At 42.7% G+C, this 12,365-nt stretch overlaps 2 protein-coding genes across 46 annotated transcripts in view; one reads left to right on the top strand and one right to left on the bottom strand.

Annotated features, from left to right (window-relative positions):
- The window catches only part of LOC126456897 (proline-rich protein 2-like), a 739,962-nt gene that overhangs the window by 210,543 nt on the left and 517,054 nt on the right, over positions 1–12,365 (top strand). The window lies entirely within an intron of this gene.
- Positions 1–12,365, bottom strand: part of LOC126456902 (proline-rich protein 2-like) — a 494,957-nt gene that overhangs the window by 318,097 nt on the left and 164,495 nt on the right. For 12 of the 21 annotated variants that reach the window (XM_050092775.1, XM_050092781.1, XM_050092780.1 and 9 more), the window contains exon 2: positions 4,313–4,471. The exons of 8 other annotated variants lie outside the window; for them this stretch is intronic. In XM_050092775.1, the coding sequence (XP_049948732.1) occupies positions 4,313–4,471 (159 nt within the window). Of the gene's footprint in view, positions 1–2,112; positions 2,368–2,436; positions 2,531–4,312; positions 4,472–12,365 lie in introns of those variants that run through there. One more of the 21 variants, XM_050092794.1, reaches the window with a different exon arrangement.

The following is a 12,365-nucleotide window of genomic DNA, read 5'->3' as shown; positions in this document are numbered from 1 at the left end:
TAAGACAACATCAACTACGACGTCCTCTGTAAAAAAGTTTCAAGCATATGAGGACCAGAGATCTTGTCCAAACTACGTTGCCCACTCTCTCAATTTGATTCCGTGTAATCCCATGGAGACACTTATTTAGTAACTCAGAGTCAGACCAGTCTCTGAAAATTTACTTTATAATGCCCATGACAATATTTGGTAGGTAATTACGTGCATATACACGCTTTGCTCGTTGGTACCTATCGTATGTCAACCAAGTGTCTGGAGCGTTTAAACATAATCAATATAACTGTTCAAGGTTTGTAGGCAGAGCACATTATACGCTATGGAGTATGCCATTCTACTGCCATATGCACCAAAGCGAATATTATTAGGTGTCTTGTTCTCTAGAAATCACGTATTCAGTAATACGTCATTCACAAACAATAAGAGAAGGAGGAGTGGTGCGAGGAAAAATAAATACTTTCACGAGCAAGATACACAAAGCACGGAACCTGCTTAAAGAATTCATGAACTTCTGTTAAAATTTCAAACATCATTTCCCCCAAATATTCTCTTTCGCTATATAACGAACATTTTCCTGTCAACCACTAGCAATAATGACCTACAATTTGCCGTATTTTTGCTGCCTATCAATTGGCACATTTTATAATTTTTTAATTTTCTAGTTTTGCAAAAGTATTATCTGAAGAATAATTACCACTTCTTTGAAGTCCTTTTGGGAACAGGCGTCCAACAAACTCATCATCTCTCTATACAACATTATCTTTACAGGACATGCAGCACAATAGAATACGTTCCATTTATTTACCATGGCTGGGATAGCAGTGTTTGGGTCTCCTGAAAGAGTGCAGTATAATAACGTATTGTTTGTTCTTAACCGTGGTCCCATTCGTGTTACATTGAAGTATGCTGTGCGAGAAAAATTGAGCCTTTAAATATGTGGACATGCATTAAGCTTATCTAGTGCTAATATCTTGCCCCTACATATAAATGGGCACCAGTACATTCCCATATGCATTTCGAAAACGTAGTACGGAAATTTTTGGAAGGCCAACCTTGAATTATCAGAAAAGTTATGGTTTGAGAATTTTTTACTGAAGTTTAATTATCAATTACATATTTCTTCTTTAGACTTTCAATAATATTTCAGTCTACCCAATTTGATATGGGTGGATGTGTATTACTCAGAGCACATATTGCTGAGAGAACCGTCAAGAATATTTCCGCTATAAAGAAGATGCATCCACTAGTTATTTCCTTAATGACTCTCAGTCTGTTTTCTTTCCTATTTAATCTTTTACACTGAATGTAGTAGCGTTCACATTGCCATTCTGCTACAGACTGAAGGGAATGGTCATATCGGTCTGATTAAGTTTAGTGACTTCTATTTTTATTGGTGACGTTATTCTAAAACAATACTGAGTACACCATCTACTTATAATGATTAATATTCATATCTTCATGAAGGAAGCTTAATTTCTCATTAGCGACAGGTTCCCTGCAACTGGCAGCACGAACGGTCTAAAAGGGGTACGTACCCTTCCCTTCTGCCATTGCTACCGCTGGTGTAATGCTGAATTGCGGTTAATATTCGTTCTAGATGCTGTTATCTACGAAACATAAAGTCCAGATCCCAGATAAATACTGTTGTCGAAGGCAACTTATTAATCAAATAACAGAAGCATCATTAAATTTAAGAATCACACTATCAAACTAATGTTTGCTAATACCCATACATAAAAAGAGGTAAAAAATATATAGCTGAAGGAGGAGTAAATAGGCTTCAAGGAAAACATCTTAAACCGCAAGTTGTATTAAAGAGCATCAAATCCTTTTCGTTCAAAAGTTATGTATCAGTAATCTTTCACAGGGCTCTCTATAGATGAGAAGAGTGTTTTCTCAAAGTATGTTATTTGCACATATCAGTTCATGAAGTACACGTAGTCTGTAACACGGACTCCTTCGGCAACGTACAGCATCTTTTGGAACTGCAAATGAAGTGGTAAAGAATTTGATGAGGTATGAAGCGATAGTAACTCCTGTAATAATTTTTAAATATTGGTACCATATTTTTGGAGAACTGGTTGCTTTTACAGCACACAGTAAATAAAACATTAATGGAGCTTTTTCATTGCTAGTTCAATCAGAATTGGTTTTTATGAATCATAAGAACACTTCCATCAATTAATTCGGTTAAAGTCAACTACAAAGGTAAAAACTGAAATCCTTTAACGTTCCCAGATGCGCTAATCTTGCACCAATAGAAAACACCACTCTAAAACAGGGGAGGCGGCCCTGGTTGTCCAGTTGGTTCAGGCCCACCAGTTGGTTGTGGCCCTCCAGTTGGTTGGGGCTCTCCAGTTGGTTCAGGACCTCCAGTTGGTGAGCCTGGTGGTCCAGTTGGTTCAGGACCTCCAGTAGGTAGACCTGTTGGATCAGGACCTCCGGTTGGTGGGCCTGGTGGACCAGTTGGTTGTGGCCCATCAGTTGGTCCAGGAGGGCCAGGAGGAGTCTCTTGGCTGCGGCATGCTGATACCTGTATTTGAATGTCATACTGTGAACTACGTCATATACGTAGATGGAAATTAAGTGGTATTCCATCTGAATGGAGATTAAGATTCCACTAATGTAGTTTTGAAACAAAGACAATAAATCGCAGAAATTATGATGTGTGACTATTCTGTCTGTTGTGATCTCTGATGAAAGTTGATTTCGCCTCAGTGCCAGTGATGGCTGTGTGTTGGTTAGCTGGAGGTAATGCGAGGGCCTGCAGCCTATCAATTGCCGTGCTAGACACACTGGACCTACAACTGGAATTATGGTCTGGTGTGGACTGCCACTCTGCATGGCAGCACCAGCAGTCTCAAGGTCATCCCACGCACTCTGACTGGAGGTATGCACATCAGTTTGGTGATTCGACCTGCAGTGCTGCCATTGATGAACAGCGTTTACCAAAAGGACAATGCTCGTCCACATACTGCTGTTGTAAGCCAACATGCTCTACAGTGTCCACATGTGCCTTGGCCTTCTCGATCGCCAGATCTGTCTCTGGTCGAGAACGTATGGGACGTCATCGGCTGACAACTCCATCGTAGTCCACAAACAGCATTAACCGTCCACGTATTCACCGACCAAGTGCAACAGGCGTGAAGCGCCATCCCAAAAACTGACATCCGCACTTGTGCAACACAATGCATTCGCCTTTGCGTGCTTGCATTCAACAGTCTGACGGTTACGCCGGTTATTAATGTACCAACATTTCATATTTGCGATACCTTATCTCGCACTTACACTGTCCTGTCGTCTTGCTATGTAAATGATTTAAATATGATACGTAGTTAAATCTATTCCCGAAATTTCTTTACTCTATATTAATTATTTTTTGTTGTTGCGGTTTTCCCATAACGTCGACTTGCGACCATACGGTGTAATCACTGTTGCCTCAGAAATCGCAATGGAGCAAAATCTCTAAGTGTTTCAGGCATTCTTCAGAATTTCTTGAAGAGAAGCAAAGTCTGTACAAGGTTTGTCCCATTCGGGTTGTCTCATGAACGAAAGCAACTATGCCCGGGCACATGCCGTGACTAGCTTGAAATCAAACACGTGGACAATTCTTTTCTAGAACAAGTCATCACGGGTGATCAGATTTGGTGTTATGAAATCGAAGCTATCGCAGAATGATAAAATGCATAAGTTCATATGAAGTTTTAGCGATTTGACGACATAACTGACATTCAAATCAATGGGACACACCAGTTGAACAACGTGTCAAAGACAGATTTCACTGACAGTTACTCATGGGTGTATGAATGTTCTGTGCCTTGTAATCAGGTGGGACAGGGGAGGGGATGTAGAACACGTAGAGCGTTGAAATCAACATCTTAATTTTCCTGTACTTTGTATTAATTTATTGTCGAATCTTTTTGGATTGATGTCGTGCGATTTAGGAAATCCCCTTTAATCGCGTGTGAATGGTGAGACAGTGATTGCAACTGTCACCCTCTCAAACATTTGTCCAATAAGAAGAAATATGCCGATTATTGAATGAAATTATGGGTGTATAGCTTATAACGAGTCACACGTAGTTGAGAAATTTTTAACAATCTCGTACACTCTCTTCACTTATGCGTGTAGAACTAATTTGAAGTCGCTTACAGATCCGAAAATGTTGGAAATGATTTTCCACCCTTACACTCGAGAATACCAAGTTGTAGGTACATTTTGAAGCATACAGTGTTTGCAAGTTATTATAGAAATAAGTACCAGTAAAGATACGTGGAGCACATATTTCGATAAAGTCTCAGTCCTTACTACTCACCACAAGACACAGGAGAAGAGCTGCCACTGTCGCCCTCATGGTGATGGAAGTGCTGTTGTGAACATGGGCTGCAGAGCTTTTATAAGGCTCGCCACTGCGTGATGTGGAGTACTCGTGATTCCGTGACTCTTCAACAAAGGGACGAGCAGAGACTGCAGTCTAAATGTGGCAGTGGAGTATCTGGTTATATCACAAGGTCACAGAGCACAGCTGCGACGAACTGAATATCTTACTGTCGCTCAGTTTTTGATCGACACCCGCTTGTTCCTAGATGTCTGCCTCAAAGAAATAAAGAACCAACAAGGCATGACGAGAGTATTCGTACATGAAACTCTTTGTGCCCTGACAGAACAAGAGATAAGTCGTCCTTACCGAGTGAGGTGGCGTAGTGTTTAGCACACTGGCCTGGCATTCGGGAGGACGACGGTACGATCCCGCGTCTGGTCATCTTGATTCAGGTTTTCCGTGATTTCCCTAAATCCCCTCAGGGAAATGCCGGGATGGTTCCTTTCAAAGGGCACGGCCGACTTCTTTCCCCATCCTTCTCTAATCCGACGGGAGCGATGACCTTGCAGTTTGGTCCCCCTAACAAAAACCAACCAACCAACCAAGTCGTCTTTCGCCGCACACTCCTTCATCGACCTGCTGATTCTCGAAGCTCAACCTAACTCCAGTGTGTAAATTGGGAGATTATCTGTCACATCGACGGGATGACGTATACCATTGTCTTACGTATGTGACTTCATGAAGTATGTGTATGGTCCGCTACCGCCGTATCACCCGTTTAAATGACTAATATACCTGTAGCTGCCTTGTAGAAGCTTATATTTGAAGTAAATCATCAATGCAATTTGTAGGATAGACATCCTGAAACGCATAAAGCAACCTCGGTTCTGCAGGTGTTCAGGACTGCGAAGACTGTGGTTAAAACCCTTGCCCACCGTATAGAGTTACGTCGTCCGTGGTTGCGATAAATATGAATGCTGATGTGGTCCTGTGGTAAAAACACGACGCAGTTACTGCCCAGGTTTTTCCCATTTCAAGCTTGTGGTCTGTCCCTAACACGTTGTCGTGAAGTTAACTCCCTATCATTCTTTCTATCCCAGCCGCCGAACAGAGGTTCCTTTGCATATTTTTATGCTGAACTAGCATTAAACTATCGCGGATCCTCGATATATAATTACTAATCTATATTTCGCAACTACTCCTGGAAATTTGTCTCCTGGTGCACAGAAAATGGCATAGCCAAGCTCTTTTAACGTATTAGAGTATGAGGAATGTTCTTCTTTTCCTTTCGTTTCGGCCTTTGTGGCACCACATGTAGCCACGTCATGAATTCCGCTTTCTACTCTTGCCCATATATCCTCTTCATCCTTCTCTTCCGCCCTTCTTTCGTGATCGTCAGTATCATTTTGTCCGCTCCACTGGTGACCCAGTGTCGTATTCCTGGCCTTCTCTGTCATCAATCTCTGGTGCGTTGAAAAATATATGTGTGCAATTGCCTCCTTAGTTTCCAAACTTCATCCGCAATTTCGACCAATACTTAACAACCCAACTTCTACTTACCTCACGGTCGTCATACCATTCTTCCCCTACACTCATTTTTCATACTATCCACATTCATCCTTATCACATATCCTGGAGGAGGAGGAGATTAGTGTTTAACGTCCCGTCGACAACGAGGTTATTAGAGACGGAGAGCAAGCTCGGGTGAGGGAAGCATGGGGAAGGATATCGGCCGTGACCTTTCAAAGGAACCAGCCCGGCATTTGCCTGAATCGATTTAGGGAAATCACGGAAAACCTAAATCAGGATTGCCGGAGACGGGATTGAACCGTCGTTCTCGCGAATGCGAGTCCAGTGTGCTAACCACTGCGATCACATATCCTGCAAATCTTACAGTTTTCAGTTTTGTTTTCCTGATACAAGTTGCAGGCACTGCGCCTCCAATGTCATAGAACAGAAGTATCCGATCTATAGGAGGCGTCATATATGGTGGGCTGCGGACGTCCGTTGTCTTGGCACTACTGCACGCTCCGTGTGGTACGTCACCGCCAACGGTAAACAATCGTTCTTGTCTCCACAAAGTTCATCTCGCCGACTCTCCGTTTTGCAGGGCGGAGATCTCCAGCAGTAGATGTCTGGCATCTGGTCCAGCGAATTCTGGCATTCTTCACACATGCCACTCTTGACAGACTTACACCACAAATGATACCTATGTTCCAAGTTTATGTGTATTACCGGCAGGCGAACAGTCACTGTGTGAATTGGTTCACACAGTGAGTTCACTCGAAGAAAGAAAAATTCTGCTCTGCTACATACATAAACAAACCACTAAAACGCAACCTGATCATTAGAATAAAAAACCGCTCTTACAAGCATATGATATCCTCTCGCTCCTTTCCTTTCCACCTTTGTTATGTTTAGGTACAGCTATTGGGATAGGCGTAGTTAGGGGTACATGTCTGAAGTGGCGTTATTGTTACTTTTTCTTTTAGGGTCAAAGTGGTGGTGACAAACAGATCCTTCTTCTCTTGTAGTTTCCTTTATAATCAGGAAAAAAAGGATGCCTCGCTGCCATCTGTAATAAAAGACTCTGTGGGAAGAAAAAAGTATAGAGTTTTTGACTAGCAATGAAAAAGTCTTGGATTCCAGATTCCAACCTCTCCACTACTTAAAAAAATTGATTAAAAATCATCAGCAATGGCAGCCGAATAAATCTGGCATAAGAAATCATCCTTGTTCTGCCAACTTCATTGTTAAAGAGGATGGAGGTGCGGACGGAGATCCACGGCACTCTCTCGCCCCATGGTGTAGGAGACTGCTCCTAAAAGACGGAAGAATCAGCAGTGATCGCCGGTATGAGGATGCAGAATCCAATGGAAACCACTGCGCTAAGGACACGTAATGTGTATCCCTAGTACGTGGGACCAGTACTGAACAAGTGTCGTGATGATCTCTCTGTAAGCAAAAGATTTCGGACAGTCCCCCATCCAGATCTGCGGAAGAGGACTGCCGAGGGAAGATGACCGTGAGAAAATATTGAATGACCAATGAAAGATTGACGTTCTAAGAGTCGGGGTGTGGAATGTCAGAAGTCTCAACATGTTAGTTAAGCTAGAAAGTCTAGAAGAGATAGAAAAATTGTATGAGAATTTTGAACTGGTAATTCAGTACGTAAAGGGACACGAAAATCTAATAGTAATTGAGGATTGGAATGCGGTTGAAGGGGAAGGAGCAGAAGAAAACTTTACGGGAGAATATGGGATTGGTGGTTTTGCAATAAATTTCGGCTAGCAACAGCAAATAATTACTTTCTTTACGAACCACAAGAGGACGATTTGCACTTGGATAAACCGTGAGATATAGGAAGACTCCAGTTAGAGCAAGATCAGGCAAAGATTTCGAAACCAAATATTGGACTGTAAGGCGTACCAAGGAGCAGATACAGATCTACATCACAATTTGGTAATGATAAAGAGTTGCCTGACATTTAAGAGTCTAGCGATGAAGAATCAGTGCATAGCTCAGTAGTCAATTCAATTTTAGAGGAAAGAACAGTTATAGAAGGAATTCACAGAAGCTGGAAAGAGAAAAATAGGTACAAGGAAGGTCTCTGCGAGGAAGCCATGGCTAACACAAGAAATAGTTCAGTTGGTCGACGAAAGAGGGAAGTACAAAAATATTCACGGAAATTCGGGGATACTGAAATACATGTCACTTAGGGTGAAATTAATAGGAAGTGCATGGAACCTAAGGATAAATGTGAAGAAATCGAAAAATAAATGATTCAGCAAAATAAATGACTCAGCAAAGAAAGAAGCCAAAGCGATGTTGAGCGAAATTAAAAGCAAAGACGGTAACATTATGATTGCAGTCGGATATCACTCTTAAGCAAGAGCCTACAAGTGGGACAACTATCGCACAAGCAGGTAGACAGCTCATGCATCCAAGCTGCTGACCGAATGAAATAATAAATACGTAAAATAATGGAAAAGAAAATGAGGATCTGTTAGATGACGATCTGTTTGACTTTAGCGTCCACGATGTAAAATGAAAAAACATGTTCGTAATTCTGAGAAAAATGCGGGTGAGCTGTAGGGAAAGACGAGTACTATAGAGTATGTACAAAAATTATGAGGGAACAATAAGACTGGAAGAACAAGAAAGAAGCGCACAATTTAAATAGAGTGTAAGACAAGGATGTAACCTTTCGCCCCTATTCTTCGATCTGTACGATGAAGAACCAATGACGGAAAATCAAAGCTTTAAGAGCGCGATTAAAATTCTAGGTAAAAGGATATGAATGATAAGATTCACTTCTGACATTACAGTCTTAAGAGAAAGTGAAAAAGAACTACAGGTAGTGTTAAATGGAATGAACAGTCTAACTTAATAAGCAGATGATAAGCGTTTCAGCACACACTCACAAAGTAGGTGGGAGTAACAACGCATACATTCTACATATATGGACCAGATACCGTATTTGAAGATTGATTTGTCATATGAAGATGATGTCATACGTCTCGTAGGAAGGAGAAAAGTCTACCAGCATGTTTTGGAATTCGACAGTGGTGGTATCATGGCATTTCAAAACTGCAGTTTATCGTTCCGCGATGTTCCTGCTCTCAGTGTTCGGTACGACTGACGTGAAGATATGGAATCTATGAGTTCAAGAGAGAGAGGCTGAACGCATTACGTGGGATCAACGGCTGCATCTTCTCATAACTAGCTCTGGAGAGTTCAAGCACATCGCTTGGTCGACTGTGTAAGATAGCGCAGCCACGTCTCGCAGTCTCAGTCGGTAAATGGGCTCGTAAACAGCAAGGCAAGTGTTTAGACTGAGAGCACTAGTGCCTGGCAGCAGGACGACCATTGTTGAGGCTTCCCATGAGGTGGCAGCAGCGAGAGGTGCGCCGACAGTGGGCACTCAACATCATTACCGGACAGAGGGGTGACTCCACGTCGTGCTTATGGCGAATTTCAGTTGTGACGAAAGCATAAAAAAATGGCTCTGAGCACTATGCGACTTAACTTCTGAGGTAATCAGTCACCTAGAACTTAGAACTAATTAAATCCAACTAACCTAAGGACATCACACACGTCCAAGTCCGAGGCAGGATTCGAACCGGCGACCGTATCGGTCGCTCGGCTCCAGACTGTAGCGCCTAGAACCGCACGGCCACTCCGGCCGGTGAAAACATCAAGTTAGACATATCTGTATACTGAGACACCAAGGAGAACGAATGCTGCCAGATTGCATTCGAAATCGTCATACAGTGCCAAACACATGGCATAATTGTATGGAGAATCTTTGGGCAGAGAACTGGATAACTTGTGGTTTATGTGGCTTGTAATTTAGACAGCAAGCATGACATTACTAACGTGTTAAGGCTAGTGCGATTTCTCTGCCTCTGAGGAGTCCATGACGCAATTTCTAAAACAACACAAGACAACACTGAATGTTGCTGTCATGTCTGGTGGTGTTCGACTGCTTCTCTGACCAGCGCATTTCCCAGATGTCTCACCTACTGGAAACATCTGGTCACGGGTTGCTGAGATGGCCAGTAAATACAATTGATAAACTCTGACATATATACTGACACAAAGAAATCGTAATACCAAGAATGATTTTTGCGACATGCATGCTTCTGCATCTGACAAATGCTGTCCATTCAGTTCCATACTAGTGGGTCCAGTAGCTCCACTACAACTACGCAAATCAGGTTTGCTTCAATTGCAAGATGTAGTGGTCGTGAGCCTTCGTTACGTTTGAGATTGGACGTGGTGCGCTGATGTTCGTCAAGAATGTCTGTAAGGCAACAAAGACGCCAATATTAACACCTTACAGAGTATAAACAGATCGTGAAACAGGGCTACAAGAAGCTGAATGATCCTTCTGCGATACTACAGTAAGACTTGGCAGTAAAGTAGCTACTGTACATGATTGCTGGCAGCGGTGGTCACAACACTATACAGTCGCAAGATGACCAGGTTACGCTCGCTAGGTTGGCACTACCGAGACGGAAGACCATCGTGTTTGGCGTATGTCTCTGGCGCTTCGTACTACATCTGCAGCAGAAATCTGAGTAGCAGTTGGCACCACTGTGACACCACGAACTGCTATAAAGCGATTACTTCAAGGACAGCTGCGAGCCAAGCGTCCTGTAGAATGCCTTCCATATACCTCAGAATAGCGCCATGTGCGATTTCTGACGTGTCAAGCGAGAACTCGTTGGCGGGCAGGGTGAAGTGCGAGTGATGGCCATGTGTTGGCTAGTAGGCGGACAGCTGAGGGCTTGCAAGCTGCCTATCTGTGCATTACACGCACTAGACCTACACCTGGAGTTATGGTCTGGGGTGGAGTGTCGTTTCATATGACACCACGAGCTCTGTCGTGGCTATCCCACACATCCTCACTGCAAATTCGTAGGTCACAGAAGTGATTCGAGCTGTTGTGCTGCTATTCATGAACGGCATTCCAGCGGATGTTTTCCAACCGGATAACGCTTATCCATATATTGCTGTTTTAACCCAATATCGTCTCCTCCATGGACATATTGCGTTAGCCTGCTGGATCGTCAGATCTGTCTCCAATCGATCGCATATGGGACATCATCGAACGACAATAGCATTAACTGTCCCTGCATTGACCGACCAAGTGCAACAGACGTGGAACTTCATTCCAGAAACTGACATCCGCTCCTGTACAACACAAACCATGGGCGATTCTATGCTTGCATTCAATATGCTGGCGGTTACACCTGTTATTAATGTACCAGTATTTCCCTTTTGCAATGAATTATCTCACGCTTACATTACCCACTGATACTTCAATGTTAACCACTTAAATATGTTACTCAGACAAATGCATTCCCCAAATTTCAATACCCTGCGTTAATTATTTTTCAGTGTTGTGATTTTTTTTCTGTCCTTGTAGCTGAAGCAGCATAGAATGACGAATCCTTGTCTGTCATTCAAGTTCTGTTCGATTCGATGCCTAGCTGGAATGAGCAATTGTTACTACCAGAGGTTGCACTCAATCCACAAAATTTTTCGCTCTGTACTTCTCTAAATGATCTACAATTTGAATTTCCCATTTGTGTGTCTGTTTTCCTACTAAACTGTATCTATATAAGTAAATTTTCGTAATTTGCTCTTTTCCTACTCTTGCAGTTTTAATGGCCAGAGTGTATTGTACACGGTGACTCAAAGATAAGTTTGCACTCGATAACGCACAAGCTCACGGAATAATGTAGGTAATGAATTAAAACTTGGGGTTTCATTGAAAGCAACAACGACTGAAAACTCCGGACAACATAGGACACTGGGCAGAAAAAAGTTAGTGACGCAGCATAGTCGTGAGAGGTGAAAGGCAAGCTGATATGCTACAGAATCGCATCATCCCTAGCCTGGCTGATAAACATCTGCTGAACGATAGAACTTTTTTGCGGAGTGGCGCTCCTCCCTTTATTGCTACACTTGTGAAAGATCTCTTGCGCACATCGTTTAGTGCGGATGGCGCGCTGAGTCGCCACTTCCGTTGTGCTTGGGCTCCCAGATCCACACATCTCAGTCCGTGTGATTATTGGTTGTGGGGTTACATAAGTCACAAATCAACCGTTTTATTATGGATGCTGAAGTACAATATTTGATGCCAATTTTCCACCACATGTTCTAATGTGGTGTATCCTGCTATACACAACGTTGTCCCTCGTGTACGAGTATTAGCGATCAATGACGGCCGACATGTTGGGAATTTGTTGTCAAGAACATTATCTTTTGCTAAAAGTCAGTTGTTGGTAGATTATTGGTTTCTCAATTCCAACATGTGTGTCAATTTTTACCTCTCTGCCTTTGTCATTCCGTGAAATATTGAACTGTCAAACGTTAACGGAATTTTGCACGTTCGTCCGATTCTTCTATGAGCATCTGAGTTTTACTTGGAATCTTTGTAATCAGGCCAGGTGCTGACCGCAACTTGCTTCAGTGTTGGAACACATACTCGCATGCCTCAGCTCACAAGAAGGATTGGCAGGCGAGATGAGCAGGG

This window comes from Schistocerca serialis, chromosome 2 (assembly GCF_023864345.2).
Source record: "Schistocerca serialis cubense isolate TAMUIC-IGC-003099 chromosome 2, iqSchSeri2.2, whole genome shotgun sequence".
Classification (NCBI taxonomy): Eukaryota; Metazoa; Arthropoda; class Insecta; order Orthoptera; family Acrididae; genus Schistocerca; species Schistocerca serialis.
This window is presented reverse-complemented; position numbering and strand designations above follow the sequence as displayed.